Raw genomic sequence first — 14016 nt, 5'->3', positions numbered from 1 at the left:
ACTGGAACTGCTGCTTAAGATGTATTAACTCATGCAGTAACTGTAATTAAACAAAGTACATCCAGATATATAAAAGACTTGTTTTATTAATGCAAAAGTACTACTTACATTATGACCAAGTTTGAAAGTCCTTTTTTTTTTTTTATTTAGCATTTAAATATTATTTGTGTAATGTGTGACTGACACTGAACTGCAGACATTAGCACATAGCTGCACTAAACCATGTTGCCTTACCGATAACTTTGATCTTTAATCCAGCAGCAGATTTTTTTTTGCTGCTGTAAATGTGGCAGGTTTATCTTGGAATAAAAAAAAACTACAGATCCCCAAATTACCCGAATTAGGTTCGTGCAGAGTGGCTTGAGGCATTTTTACATCTGGGTTTAAGGCAAGTGCACTTGTTTGAAAGCCAGTGCACCTGCTTGCGAAGGCACAGTCAGACATCTAACTCTCATGAGGCCAGGCGATCAGTTAGAGCATCTATCAGGTCCTGCTTCTTTGTCCCAGTGGTCCGAATCCCAAACTGCTTACAGGCCTCCTTCAGCACGGGTACGGTCAGCTTTCCCAGGGTGCCGTTCTGCATGTGGGCCCTCAGCTCGTTTTCTGGCACCTCCACCTTGGGCTTCTTCTCAGCTCCAGCTCCTCCAGTGTCTGCTGCAAGTTAATGAGTTACTCCATCAAACCCTTGGCTCTTCACTGTATTTACTTGTTTTTATTACGACTGCAGCTCTGACCTGTTTTGCGTTTGGCAGCTGGTTTGGTCTCTGGATTGTAGCCTGCAGGGTAGACCAGATCTGTAAACTCTTGGACTAGAGGACCCAGGCGGCCGTCAATCTGGGCTACTTTTGGCACTGAGGCAGATTAGAAGAAACAAAGAAAGAGGCAGAGAGAGTTTGAGACAAAGACAGCCATGCAAGAAACAAGGATTTGTGTTTTTGTCTGGATCTTACTGATGAGGTCCTCGGTCTCTTCTGGAGCCATCATATCCAGAGCTAAGGCCTCCAGGTTCCTGTAATGCTGCTGAATGACCGGGTTCTCAAAAGCATCACTCCTGTATCACAATACAAAAAATGAAAACCTGTCACTATAGGAATAAAACTGAATGACACTGTTATGAACAAAGATAATACCTCAGTTTTTAACTACATTTATTCTACAAACTAAAATCTGTGTAAAGTGCTGAACATGTGCAGTCACCTGTATCTGAAGCGCAGTTTAGAGACAATCTCCTTCATCTTGTCCACCTGGATTTGGGAGGCAGACGGGCACTGGGGAGGATCCAGAGTCCTCATGTCGTCAGCGTACGGCAGGTAGATCACGTTGAAACCTGATACAGGTGATGTGATGCCATCAAACCACAGTACATGTCAAGGGCCTGAACTATTTGCCAGAGTCTTGTTTATTAATAAATAGAACATGTATTTTCAAAGCCTAAAGAAGACAAATACAGTGGCGATACTTGAAGAGTGAGCACGTGTGTTATGAGTGGGGTTGTTTGGCTTGACTGAAGCTGGTAAAACTCCTGTTAAACAGCAGTGCACTACCTGGTGCTGTAATCTGTACGTTCCCCTCGTCGACCTCCTCTTTCTGCGGCACCAGAGCAACAAATTGAGGAGGGTAGTTTCGGCGGGAGATGCAACGGCACAGAGCGAACACGTTCTTCTCGCTACACTTCTTCAACAAGGCAGAGAACAGACATGCGCTGCCTGAGGAGGATTAGGATTAGACGAGGTTTAGTTCACCGCTGGGCTGGTACTATAATCTCACTTTGTTGATTTCAGTTTGGTTTTAGTGTCTGCCTTTTCAAGAGGAAAACTTTTGGTATTAGAAAGACCCTCATTGCTCAGGCAGACAGAGACACACGGACCTACCTGTGATCTCGTCCTCCTCAGGGTACAGAAAGACAGCGGGCCGGATATGATGGTGCAGCTTGAGCCTCTCCATAGGTTTGAACCCAATCAGCAACAGCCCAGGATCATTAAACTTCTTGAGGGCATTCACCTCGTCCCTCTCCATCACTATCTGCCTTTTACCATACACCTGTCGCAGACACGCACCAAGGAGGAAAAAAAAAAAAGAACCAAAAAAAAATCACTGAATAAAATCACTGATGATCAATGACAGGTGAAATTTTTTTCTGCAGTTGATACATTTTTTTGGTCAGTTGTTTGTCATCGCGTCATTCTGGTGGGTAATCATCATAAATTAAAGATTTGCATTATACTCAATCTGGTCTTACCTGGGCTTTCTTTATCTCACTGGGCAGCAGCAGGCTGCCAGTCTGGGTATGGAAGGTGCGGGTTTTGCTGCGGACTTGCTCATTGGTTTCCCTGTAAAGTTTGATGGCTCCAGGCTTTCGGGCTGACACAGCAGTTGCATAAATTCCTACTGCTACATTTATGCCCTCACCGAGACACAAGTTTAATCTAAAGACAGCAGAGAGGAGGAATAATTTAGTTAAACAGATTAAAGAAGATGAATGCAAAAAACACAGAACTAACACAGAATTAAAAAAGCAATATGAATTAAAATATAATCTGTCTAAACATGGAAATTTGTCACTTATTTCTACCTGGCCATGGCTCTCTTCTTCAGCTCCTTAGCTCGCACCCTCTTCTGGAGATCATCCAGTTTGGTACAAGGCTCCATTTGCAACCCCAACTCACCTTCATCCTCTGGTGGACTTACAATGTCACAAAAGAAGAGCGGGACATCAAAGCCACCTGGTTTCATCAGGTGCATCAAGTTAATATTAACACCTAGGAGAGGAGGGATGAGGCAGGTGAGGCCTTATAAAAGCAGCAATACAAAGTTTTAAATGTACAAATGCATCTGTATTTTCAGCCTAAATGGTATAATAAGACAAACCCACCTGTGTCTTTGAGGTCACTGGCCTTGGTGCGTGCCTGTCTGTTCTTTGCACTGTCGCCCCCGTGTGGGTCATCCCTACAAGTGAAGATCATGAGACGCTTATATGAGAGGCGTAGCTTGATGTCGCTGTAGAGGTTGGAGCAGCACCACAGGGCGTCGCCTAATGACGTCTCTCCACTGCCCATGGTCTCTGCTGCTAGTTGGGCTCCTTTTTCCCCACGCAGAGCATCCACGTCCTGCACTCGCTTCGCCCCTGTGGATAATAAGACGTAGCACATAAACACGTGAAAAGGCAGGTGATGAAGAACAGAAAGATAAAGATATGTCTAGCAAGTTAAGACATAATTTAAAATACAAGAAGAAGATTCTGAAGGAGAATGGCTCATTACAGTGCCACCAGTGGTGTTTTTTCAAAGATCTGCGAACTCCATTGGTAAGTTCTCTTAGATGAGCTGCGATCATGCGTTAGTCTGATAATACAGTGTATTACCTGGTTCGTTGAGGTTGTGGTACACGTAGACGTTCTTGAATGCGTTCTTGGGGTTTTTGCTCTGCTCTGTGCCAAAGAACACTAGAGCCACCAGATCCCTGTGACTACTGATGATCTTACTGGTGTACACACTGCGCACGACCTACAAGGACAGGACCCAGACACTGATCATCTGACTGATAAATGAAAGCAGGTGTAACTGAGAACTGAGAACACTAAAGGTGAATCTATTGTGGCATGCCTTTGACACATTTTAGAGAAAGGACAAAAAACTAACAGTACAAGTGAAATATAATGGGCCAATATACCTGCATGGTCATGTCAAAGTTAGATGGCTGTCCATCCTCTCCTTTGATGAACATTTCCTTGGAGGCATCAACCAAGAAGACCAAACTGTCTCTCCCTGTGGTCTTGTAGTCTCCAAACAAAGACAGGGAGCACAGTTTGTTTTGATTCAACGTTAAGGGTTCAAGCATAACTTTTTGAGAAACATAATATAGTAGAGGAAAAATCTAGCAGATGGCAAAAACAACCAAACAGAGAGACTGACAATAGTTAACTTATCTTGTATAATTTGAGCTTTACATGGACTATGAGGATGCTTTCATCTCACCTACAGAATGGTCTCCTTCCTCCTGCTCCCCTTCCTCATCATCATTCTGGTAGTAAGCGGCCCACTCTGCCATTAGGGCTGTTTAGGTCCTGTCAAAGAGCAGTGGGACAGGTAGGGGCAAAAAAATATAAATAATAAATAACAAGGTGCCGCTGTAGCTTCGCAGCTTGGGGTAGATGGGGCCAGTCCTCCTTCTACAAAGCACGTCTTTGTCTTTTCAGACCTGAAGCAAAGTGAGTTAATGAGTGAAATGGTTTAATTTACTGAAGTTGCCAAATTGTAAGCTTTGAGTGTGTGTGTGTGTGTGTGTGTGTGTGTGTGTGAGTGTGAGTCCAGTATGGGAAACTGGCACCCTGTCTGTTGATTTCTGGACAAGTTCTACATTTAAGTTCAGTAACAAAAGACTGTAACCTTCTGTGCATGAGCTGAGGCCTAAGGCACCGTTTTCATTTTATAATGAATTTGAATGGAAGAACAGTGACATGTACTTTATTTTCATGATCATATTGTATGAAAATTATGCACTGAAACCTCAATAAATTGAAGATTTACAAAATAGTTTGTCAACTCAGTTACCAATAATATAAAGTGATGTGACATCAATGGTATTTGAAAAACACATAAGGTATTTGAAAAACTGTTGCACCTGTAACGTGGTAGTTTTGTTACTCTGTGACGGATTTCCAGCTTTTATTTTGCAAGTGCCTGCTGCGCAGGGGATGGTGGTTGCCACAGTTCGTTAGCATAACTTCGATTTAATTTGTTGGTGGCTTAGTTTATAACTGCATCGTATTAATGATGCACACAGAGTACGTAGACCAGACACATTAACACATACGGTCTGTGGAAGTTGCAGGGACACACAGTTAACTAACTACTTACCTTTATCTGATCGCGCTGCTTCCCAGTGCAGACTTGCCTGGCGCGTTAATAGACGTGAACGAGCACGTTGAAGAAGCGCCAGAAACGTCTTGTCGTCTATTGGACGTTTCTCTGCCAATCTACGGTTCTGACCAATCCCAGTGAAGTAGGTGGGATTTTATTGCAGAGGCTCGTCTCCGGAACAGGAAAGGCTCTTTTGTTTACAGTCAGATAGTGACACAGCACCGGCTGCATGCTCTTACTAGTGGAGTTGTTTTACTACTTTATTTTCTGCATTCAATTAAAATAGTCTGAGGCATTTAATTAAATTCCTAATTGTTTGCCAGTCGCCACAAAACAGAAGAAGAACAATCAAGGATAAACTTTGTTTTAAAGTGAAAAAGTTTTCTATGTTAGTCTGCTACCGATGTTCCGGTTTAACTTTTGCGGTCAGATTATCTGGTGATATCCGCGTGCGTGAGACAGACGTTTTGTGGGCGTGACTTTTCAGGACCAATTGTGGACAATCCAGGAAATAAACATTGTGATCACGTTGTCTGTATTGATTATGGGCTGAGCAGAAATAAATGAAAACATTAGGACGAGTCATTACGAGCATGTACATATACAATATCACACGTGTACATATATGTATATATATTGGTACATGTCAAACAGTTTATATAGGCTGATTTGAACTCACTACTAATGTCGATGAGCTGTTTAGATGACAGAAGTGTCACTGTGGACTGGACATTAAAGAGCCATTTCTCAGTCAATCTGGTGTCACTCTTTGGCACATGGTACCGCGATCTCCGCACTTTATCCGAGCTAAACGCCAACGTCAAACTGTCAGCTCATTTTGTCTGAACGTTACACAAGCTAAATCGCTAAAGTGAATGAAACGAACATTTAGACCAACAACTACTTTTCATCCAGGTAGCCGGTGTTTTGAACAGGCATCGTCACAGCCACCTACAACCTTCCTGGCCTTCCCAATCACAGCCACGCTCACGCGGAATCACCTTAATGCTGTCACCAGTTAATGCGTAACACCCTTATGTAGCTAGCTGACAGCTTTAGGTGAACGTGAGTCAGCTGAGCTTCGGACTGAGCTGACTGTGGTTGTCATTTTGAAGACGTCTCTGTGTGCAGCATGGAGCCCACGGACTCATACCCAGTGAAACTTTACATTTACGACCTGTCCAAAGGCATGGCCCGCCAGCTCAGCCCTCTTATGCTCGGTGAGTCTGCTTTTTTAAAGCCGCAAAGTTGCATAGTGCGCCTCGGGAATGACTATTGTGAGGCCGGAGCTTGGGTTTTATTTCCTGCTATCTGGATAACAAGGAGCTCTAATCATTTCTAACGTGAACCTGTTTGTTTTGTGCCCGCAGGAAAACAGCTTGACGGGATATGGTGAGTGCAGCTTTCACAGGTTTATTTTGAAGAAGCGTCCCCGACGAAGACCCGGTGGTTACTTCATGGCTTTGTTTCAATAGAAAAGTTTTGTTTGGTGTTTTTCAGGCACACCGCTGTCGTGGTCCATGGAAAAGAGTACTACTTTGTTGGAGAAGGCATCAACCATTGTCCACCTGTAAGGTTCAGCTCCATCCTTTTATACATACACTCAACAGAGGTTAGGTTGGTCAATATCACTTAAAAAACCAAATGATTCAAAATGATATCACTTCCCTTTAACTTTGTAAGCAGACAAGTGGAGTGTTTCCTTTTATGAACCATCAGAAACAAGGGTTTTAGGAAGACTGTGTTTAAAATGTGAATGTGATCACTGACACAAATTAGAAAAACAGATCATGAAAACACACAGACACCTGTGATTTCCAATTGATCTTAGTTCATGATCCTGGTTAGCACTGGTACTTTCTCCATTCAGCTCAGGCAGCCTCTATGGACAAATCCAAGAAAATACCCTTATTGCTCTTAGGTACAAAACTGCTAGATTAAATGTCGCTAAAGAATATTTAATAAAGCCTGATGAGCACATTATGTGGCCGCATGGGACCAGGATCCATTTGTTCGGGTTTGACGGGGTCCACCATGTTTGGATCTGGCCAGGACTTTACTAACGTGAAGCATGGAGGTGGGAGTGTGACGAAATGTGGCAGCATGAGTGAAAAAAATGTTGGGGAGATGACATTATAGATGGCACAATAAATCCCTGTGGATGTACCAGAAATACTCCCAGTCTCCAATAGGTTGGCAGCATAATAATGATCCAAATCACACCAAATGGAGACTGGATGGACCAACATGACCCCTCTAGCAGAGAGCAGCTTAAACACACTGTGGGAGAGGAACATCAGAACATCTCCCTAGAAATTAGTGCACAGGAGCATCAAGTCTGTCATTAAAAATAAGGTGCACATGAAGTACAATACAAAATAAAAGATGTAAATCTCAGTAATGAAACATGTACTGACTTGCCTTGAGCAAATACCTCACTGTTCACCCTAAATATAACAAATATACTGAAGTGATCCAATTTTGAATCATTTGACATTTAAGTAATATTGCACAGTGTACTTTCTTCTGTTGTGCACTGTACATTTAAAAACATAACGTTTAAAAAGAAAAACAGCTTTTACCGAAGTGTCAGTAAGAAGGTGTGTGTGTGTGTGTGTGTCATAGGGTTGCACCCCGTTGGGTGAGCCCGACTCCGTCGTTGACTTGGGCTTCACTGAGGTGCCTGAAGAGATATTGATGGAGCATTTGATCTCACTGGCAGAGTCCACATACAGGTAAAATACAGTTATAAAACACATTCAAATACGATCGTGTTGATTCTGAACATCAGAGTGTTGGGTGGGTAATGGCTCATTTCACCACTACAGGATTTTTGAAATAAATTGTATTTTTCTGATAAACCATAATTGTAGTAAAAGTGATCAGTTTCTTGGACACTTTTCTGTAACTCATTATTAGCAATCTTCATCATACTTCGAATAATTATGTTGGTGATACAAAAGCTAGTGGGTGCAAAACCAAGTGAAAAATAAATAGTTTAATAAAAAACTACCTGGAAGACAAACAATTCAAAAACATCACCTACCATACAATAATAAAACGGATGTCCTGATTGTCAAACTGTGTATTAGTATTTATCTCTATGATATTTTGAACATTATCTTTAATCATTAGCGGATTAGTTCCACTTTACATCTGAAGTCTCAAGCTCCCCCAGTTTTTGCTGTTATTTGTGTCAGACTGTCTCTGTCTCGTCTTTTCCTGCCACTGACCCAGCCCTCTGCACTTGTCTGGCCTCTCTCTTTACTCTGAATTTATGTCTCTGTTACTGTTTCTCTTTGTTCATATGTTCAACAGTGTGGACAAGTACAACTTATTTGACCACAACTGCAACACTTTCAGCAACGAGGTGGCTCAGTTCCTTACAGGCAGAAATATCCCGTCATACATCACAGACCTCCCATCTGAAGTACTATCCACGTAAGTCATCTCAGTTTAATAAGCTTCATGGAGGAGATGTGATCTGATCTGAGTCAACATTAAAGGTGCAACTAAGATTTTAACAAATAGTCTGTTAAATCAAGTTAAAAGGGGGCAAGACGTGTTACCTGCAGCTTATCTGTTGCCGTCCTAGCTTCTCTACCCTGAACTGTCAAAATGCGGCCTGTAAATTAATCATGCCTGCCATCTAGTGACGTTCATAAGAACTACGAGTAGTCATTTCAAACAGCTGGACATTTAGCAGCTCTCGTCAGTGACAGGTCAGACCCTCACTGGCCCCGCTCAACTCACTGTCACTGTGAAACGAAACACAACATACAAAACTCTGCTGTTCATTGTGTTTCAAGTATTAGATGCAGTTCAACATCCTGTCACAGTGATAATGTGACTTTTAAGCTGAATTAAGCACGTCCTCTACAAACAGTACCAACATGTTACCTGAAAAGTTCAGAAATCGCTGAACTGTCAGCCTCGTAACTTGATATAATGCTGCTGTAATGGAGTCATAGAGCCAGGACTCATTAGTCAGTTAATGCTAGTTTTGGGCTGAAGCTTGACTTTGGCATCTGGTGTGAGTTTGCTTTGAGTCTCAGCTGCAAATAAACTTTACATTTAACCAAAGACAAAGAAGCAGGGGCAAGGTTAAAAAGGAGCAGTTTTAGGAAGATGGCACATTACATTGTGTACTGAACATCACATCAAATATGCTGATGATCACTGGTGTGAGAAGATGTGATAGATTTTTCCTTTGCTCAGTTCCACTCATACCTCACCCATGAGGTGACACTGTAACATTGATGTGTGCTGCAAAATATATAAATACTGAATACAACAAAACAAATTTATTGCAAAATACTGAAATGTTAGTTATTTTGGCACAGAGACTTCAGTCCATTATTTATCTCCTTCTGACTCTGTCTCCCTGTGTGTGTTTGTCTCAGATTGAAAGACTCTTCATCTTGGTTCACCCCCATATTGTCATTTGTTTATTCCTTTTGGTTTCAGTGTAACTGCAGTGTCTGCTCTGTTTCCTCTGTAGGCCATTTGGCCAGGCTCTCCGTCCCTTACTGGACTCCATCGTCATAAATCCTGGAGGAAACAACATAACTGGACAGCGGTAGATAGGGTTGTGCATATTTAAAAAATATTTAGATTTAAAGTTTTGAGTGGGACGATCCCAGCCAGAGCCTGATAACATCTGTGACTGCGGTCAAATCACATTCTCAGCTAACCAGCTGTCATTTGGACTCTTTTTTTAAAAAAAAAAAAAAAATCAGTTTTGACAAGTTCTTCATATCTGACTTTTTACGGTGTTCCAGCTTCTGGGCCCTGGGCCTAAAAAGAGAAGCTTTCTACTCTGGGTGTGATAAATACCATGCAGCCTGAGGTGGTTCATGTGTGCTCATGGAGAAGCTACTTCCCCTAGTTAAACCAAATTATTATACATCCTCTGGATTTGTGTTTTAATTTTAGAGGCTGAATTCATCCATTCACACACTTGTACTCTTGAAGTATAAATCCTCGTCCATGTATAGCAGTTAATTAGGTAGTGCATTATAACTGAACAGCCAGTTTAGAAATGGATTAACTTGAATCAGATATGAGTCTACATGGGTAAATTATTTTAAAAATTGTGTTTCTTTGGTATGCACAGAATTTAAACCCAGCTCTAGTAAAGCCCTGCTCATATTCATACATATGCTTCTTGTTTGCCATGCACATTTGTTCATCATCAGGTAGTCTGTTTATCATTTTGATATTCAGCCAGTTAGCACTCACTTTGTTTTTAATGTGTTTTAATGGACCTAACAATCTGCTCCCTATGTTTTGAAACCCCTACATTTTTAAACTGATCTTTTCATTTTGCGTTGCATCCCAGTTTGTATCAAAATACAACAACAAACAAGATTGTTTGTTTGAGGTAAGTCATCACAGGTCATTTATCACAGACATTCCTAAATGCCACAGTGTTAGGAAGTTCTTCTCTAAAAGTGTTGTATCCAGAGCAGTACCAAAAACTAGTCACCCTTTTAATGGGTGCCAGCCATATTTTCTACCAGTTTACTCTGCACAGACCAAAAACATGACTTCCTTGGCAGTGGTGATACATTGACCCTTCAGAAAGTCTTTAGACCAGGTAGTTTCCCAAGGAGCTGAGGGTCACTTGAATTAAAATATTGGTATGGTTAATAATTGAACCCTTCTTCTAATCATCCTTGCTTTACTGTGTTGTTCCTGTTTTTGAATTGTTTCCCCTAGAGTCATTAATATGAGTTGAGAGTTAAAGGAAGTAGAACAGTTCTGTTCACTGAGAACAGTCTGTCCAAAACTAAGGCATTGTTTTCAGAGCGTATAAGGGTGGAGCCTCTGAGATGTTTGTGCTTCATTCAGGTGCAAAGGTTTGTGGGGTTTTTTTTTTAAATGCTGGGCCAGTCATCTGTAAATCTTTCACTTTTTCAGTTTGCTCAATTTAAAACAAAACAAATCCAGACAGAAAGATGTCTGATAACACTGAACACTGGCATTGTGTAGTTTGTATTTATATGACTAAACCAGCTCTTTGTTACATTTTTAATGCCAAGAGCCACGTACCTCCATTATTCTGTGACCATTAATCCTTTAAGCAAGCACATCCTGATGGTGCAGAACAAAACCCCTTTTGAGTTTCCTTCAAAATACTGTTACTATCAATACGTTTCTAGTGCTGTTTAACCTGTTGTTATACCTGCTTATGTTTGAGGGGCATCTGCAGGTTGTGTTAGGTCTTTAATTTTGCAGGTAGTTGCAAAATGCCTTTGAAGCCACATATAATTCTCTGAAATCTAAATGCATATGTGGTTTCTTTTTCAAATTAAGATATTTAAATTGGGTTATTTAGATTTTTTTGTTGCACTTAAGTGAACCTGTTGGCAAAAGGTGAGCTAATCTTATTAACCATAGTCATATCACGTTATTTTGTTAACCCGTCACATAGTTGATAAACATTTTCATAATTCGAAAGTATAAAAAGACAAAAAGTACTGACAACTTGCACTTTTTTAGATGTGACATTTGAAACTTGATTCAAATTATGAAATTAAAAAATCTCTTATTTCTTAAAATTCTTGTGCTCTGAAGTGTTTTCTGTGGCTAACTGACCAGATTTCAATGCTACTGTATCTACAAAGTAATGCAGTGTTGTTTCATGTACTGTATTGAGTCAAAGGAGTTGTTACTGGATTATGAGTGATGGAGGATTAAAATTAGATTAAGACTTCAGACACCACCAGTAAATCTTTGGCTTCATGTAGTACCAAGAGCAGCCACAAGGTGACACTGCAGGTTCACTGTGGTGGTGACAGCCAGTGTTTGCAGCACTACTTCTATTTCTAAACGTGATGAGTGAATGAGTGGTTACAGAGACATGAGCTGCTGACAGTGACACAGTATTTGTGCACAATGAAGCTCCCTTTCATAAGTAGCTGTTAATTAGAACTGTGCAAATGGTAATTATGCCCATCTCTAGCACACCCTATTTACTGCAAGACATTCTCTCAAAGTATGTTATCACTTTTAATAAGTCTTGTTGTGCAATTATCATATCTTGCTTGTCCGGCTGAGTTTTGTCTGTGTTCATTCTGTTGAGTGGGAACGGACCCAATTAGGTGCCTGCTGCTTAAGTATTTGTTCAAAAGAATTAAAGGTCCAATGTCTCTTTGATAAAAACACAAATCAAACCAGTGCCTTATATTCATTTTACAGTCTTTAATGTTTCATCTTCAAAAGTAGCGTCAGTGACTGAACAATTGTCTGTAAAGAACATTTAGGTATAAATGGGCTTTTCTGTTGTAATAAGAAGAACAGGTACATATTGTATATCACACCAAAACACTTGGTTATACACTTGGCTATCATGGTTTGTATATATGTATTTCTCATACTTCTGTTCATTTAAATATTGTGTTGTTAAACAGGTACTGCTAGGTGCTGCAGGTGTTACCTGCAGAGGTTCATAGTGCAAACAAAACAGTGACAGTGTCTTTACATGGCATTTAATATCGCAGTCTCCTTTCTGCCTGTGCAAACCTGTTTTAAACATACTATTGTATGCTCACTAACGTTTCACTTCGGTTCAAATTTATACTCACTGCTCCTGGCTTTTTGGACAGCATCTAATTTTATCAGACGCTATTGTGAAATCTCACAATAGAAACATTGTCAGTGGTTTGGACAGCCTGTCTGCTGCATAGCTGCTTTGTCCAACACTATAGGTAATTTGTGTCACTGTGGTTTGCCACTAATATGAAAACCCACTGCAGTAATGTGACATACAATGCAGTATTCATACTTGTACCTCCTCTATTGCACATTAGATATTACACAACCGAACTAATATAGATCTCTATAAGTGCCATGTTTCATGTTACTAAAATCATGTATTAATATATTAAAATCTGACATTGACAGCAGTTGTAACAAATTCTCTTAAAACTAAGACTGAAAAATGATACAGCCCTTATATAAACAAAATATATAGGAAATTTCCTTAAACATATTTACACATTGTTGGATTAAAGAAATCAGAACACACGAATCCCAGATGATGTTTGCACTAGATGAAACCTAAAAAAGCCATGTGCTCAAAAGAGTGAATATAATATACACAAGATGTAAAACATTAATCATAAATAGATTAAAAAGTGGTTTGTTTCACCTACAGAGAACAGAAGGACACTCGTTGTTTTGGGTGGAAAAATCAGCACTTCATACCAAGAAAAACATTGGAAGCACTTTTTCATGGCGAAGAACTAAAGCTGTTTCACTTATAAAAAGCAATTTTCTTTTGTTTTTTTTTTTGTATATAAACCAGCAAATCTCAACATTTTTAACTCACAACATCAAGCATTAAGAGGAAATGATGCCTGCCCAGAATCCTCTGCTGCACTAGTAATGAGAAAATGTGATTAATTACACACATGGTGAACTTTTGCATCAGACTGCAAGGAAACAAAACAAGGACTAGATGTGTTCAGTGGAAGAGAAACAAGTGTTCAATTTATTCACTACAGCTTCAACCACAGGACTCTTCGTGTAATTTATCGACTCTGCATCTACTAGAACTGGTTATAACAGACTGCATAGATAGTTAAAACGTGTTTGGTTGTGAATGATAGTGAATGGAGGCAAGGGGCTCAGTCTGCAAGATGCTAAAAAAATAATCATTTTCAGCTTTCCTCTAATCATTAGGTTATTAGACACTTGTGTGTGTAGTTGTGTGTGTGTCTGGGATCATGAAGGCAGATGTGCATCTGGGTTTGGTATCTGGGTGAGAAGTGCATCTCTGTGAAGATGTAATCACATTTTCACTTAGTTTGAATCAGTTCATTTTAATTTTGTTGCATTTGTTTTGCTTATCATCTTGCTGGGAAGACGAGTCTTATGAACAAAAGTGAGACTGAGTTGCACACAGCTCATGTACTGGACAGAGTTTTAGAGAGAGTCTTAATGCTAAGTTGTATATGTTTGGACAGATAATTTACTATTCCATTTACTGGCCCATGCTGTCACCACTGCAGCAACATTCATAGTGTTGACATTTTGCTGTTGAATTCAATGTTTCTCTGGTTCAGTTTTGATGTTGGTGAAGTCATGTTTCTTTGTCTTCTTTTTAGCTGCAGAGAGGTTGGTCTTGGTCAGGGCTCATTTAGCACTGCTC

The 14016-nt window shown here is 40.3% G+C and overlaps 2 protein-coding genes across 6 annotated transcripts; one reads left to right on the top strand and one right to left on the bottom strand.

The window, feature by feature from the left end:
• Positions 1-142: 142 nt before the first annotated feature.
• On the bottom strand, positions 143-4935 carry xrcc6 (X-ray repair complementing defective repair in Chinese hamster cells 6). Of its 3 annotated transcripts, none has more exons than XM_026314981.2 (13): positions 4857-4935; positions 3975-4063; positions 3670-3779; positions 3362-3503; positions 2873-3124; positions 2573-2759; positions 2240-2426; positions 1872-2040; positions 1545-1706; positions 1198-1327; positions 951-1051; positions 735-851; positions 144-651 (listed from the first exon to the last, which is right to left on the bottom strand). In XM_026314981.2, exons 2-13 carry the CDS (start codon positions 4045-4047, stop codon positions 452-454), a joined length of 1830 nt encoding a protein of 609 aa, XP_026170766.1. In that variant the 5' UTR covers positions 4048-4063; positions 4857-4935; the 3' UTR covers positions 144-451. The 3 variants fall into 3 exon arrangements, with proteins under 3 accessions (XP_026170767.1, XP_026170766.1, XP_026170765.1); XM_026314980.2 differs by having other exon boundaries at positions 145-654; XM_026314982.1 differs by lacking the exon at positions 4857-4935 and having other exon boundaries at positions 143-654; positions 3975-4056.
• A 461-nt stretch (positions 4936-5396) lies between these two features.
• desi1b (desumoylating isopeptidase 1b) lies at positions 5397-12109 on the top strand. Of its 3 annotated transcripts, none has more exons than XM_026314985.2 (6): positions 5397-6079; positions 6230-6251; positions 6360-6471; positions 7485-7594; positions 8178-8300; positions 9361-12109. In XM_026314985.2, exons 1-6 carry the CDS (start codon positions 5992-5994, stop codon positions 9440-9442), a joined length of 537 nt encoding a protein of 178 aa, XP_026170770.1. In that variant the 5' UTR covers positions 5397-5991; the 3' UTR covers positions 9443-12109. The 3 variants fall into 3 exon arrangements, with proteins under 3 accessions (XP_026170770.1, XP_026170771.1, XP_026170774.1); XM_026314986.2 differs by having other exon boundaries at positions 5474-6079; positions 6360-6435; XM_026314989.2 differs by having other exon boundaries at positions 5614-6079; positions 6360-6429; positions 9361-12107.
• The last annotated feature ends 1907 nt before the right edge of the window (positions 12110-14016 follow it).

The sequence above is a fragment of the Mastacembelus armatus genome, chromosome 19 (genome assembly GCF_900324485.2).
Source record: "Mastacembelus armatus chromosome 19, fMasArm1.2, whole genome shotgun sequence".
Classification (NCBI taxonomy): domain Eukaryota; kingdom Metazoa; phylum Chordata; class Actinopteri; order Synbranchiformes; family Mastacembelidae; genus Mastacembelus; species Mastacembelus armatus.
This window is presented reverse-complemented; position numbering and strand designations above follow the sequence as displayed.

Bases quoted from the DNA above. Each gene is read 5' to 3' on its own strand.
- xrcc6 (XM_026314980.2), bottom strand. From the start codon at position 4,047: ATGGCAGAGTGGGCCGCTTACTACCAGAATGATGATGAGGAAGGGGAG. The intron at 3,125-3,361 runs GTAATACACTGT...TATTATCCACAG, and splicing joins CCACAACCTCAACGAACCAG to GGGCGAAGCGAGTGCAGGAC. The intron at 1,707-1,871 runs GTAGGTCCGTGT...AATCCTCCTCAG, and splicing joins TGAGGAGGACGAGATCACAG to GCAGCGCATGTCTGTTCTCT.
- desi1b (XM_026314985.2), top strand. From the start codon at position 5,992: ATGGAGCCCACGGACTCATACCCAGTGAAACTTTACATTTACGACCTG. The intron at 6,252-6,359 runs GTGAGTGCAGCT...GGTGTTTTTCAG, and splicing joins AAACAGCTTGACGGGATATG to GCACACCGCTGTCGTGGTCC. The intron at 6,472-7,484 runs GTTAGGTTGGTC...TGTGTGTCATAG, and splicing joins TATACATACACTCAACAGAG to GGTTGCACCCCGTTGGGTGA.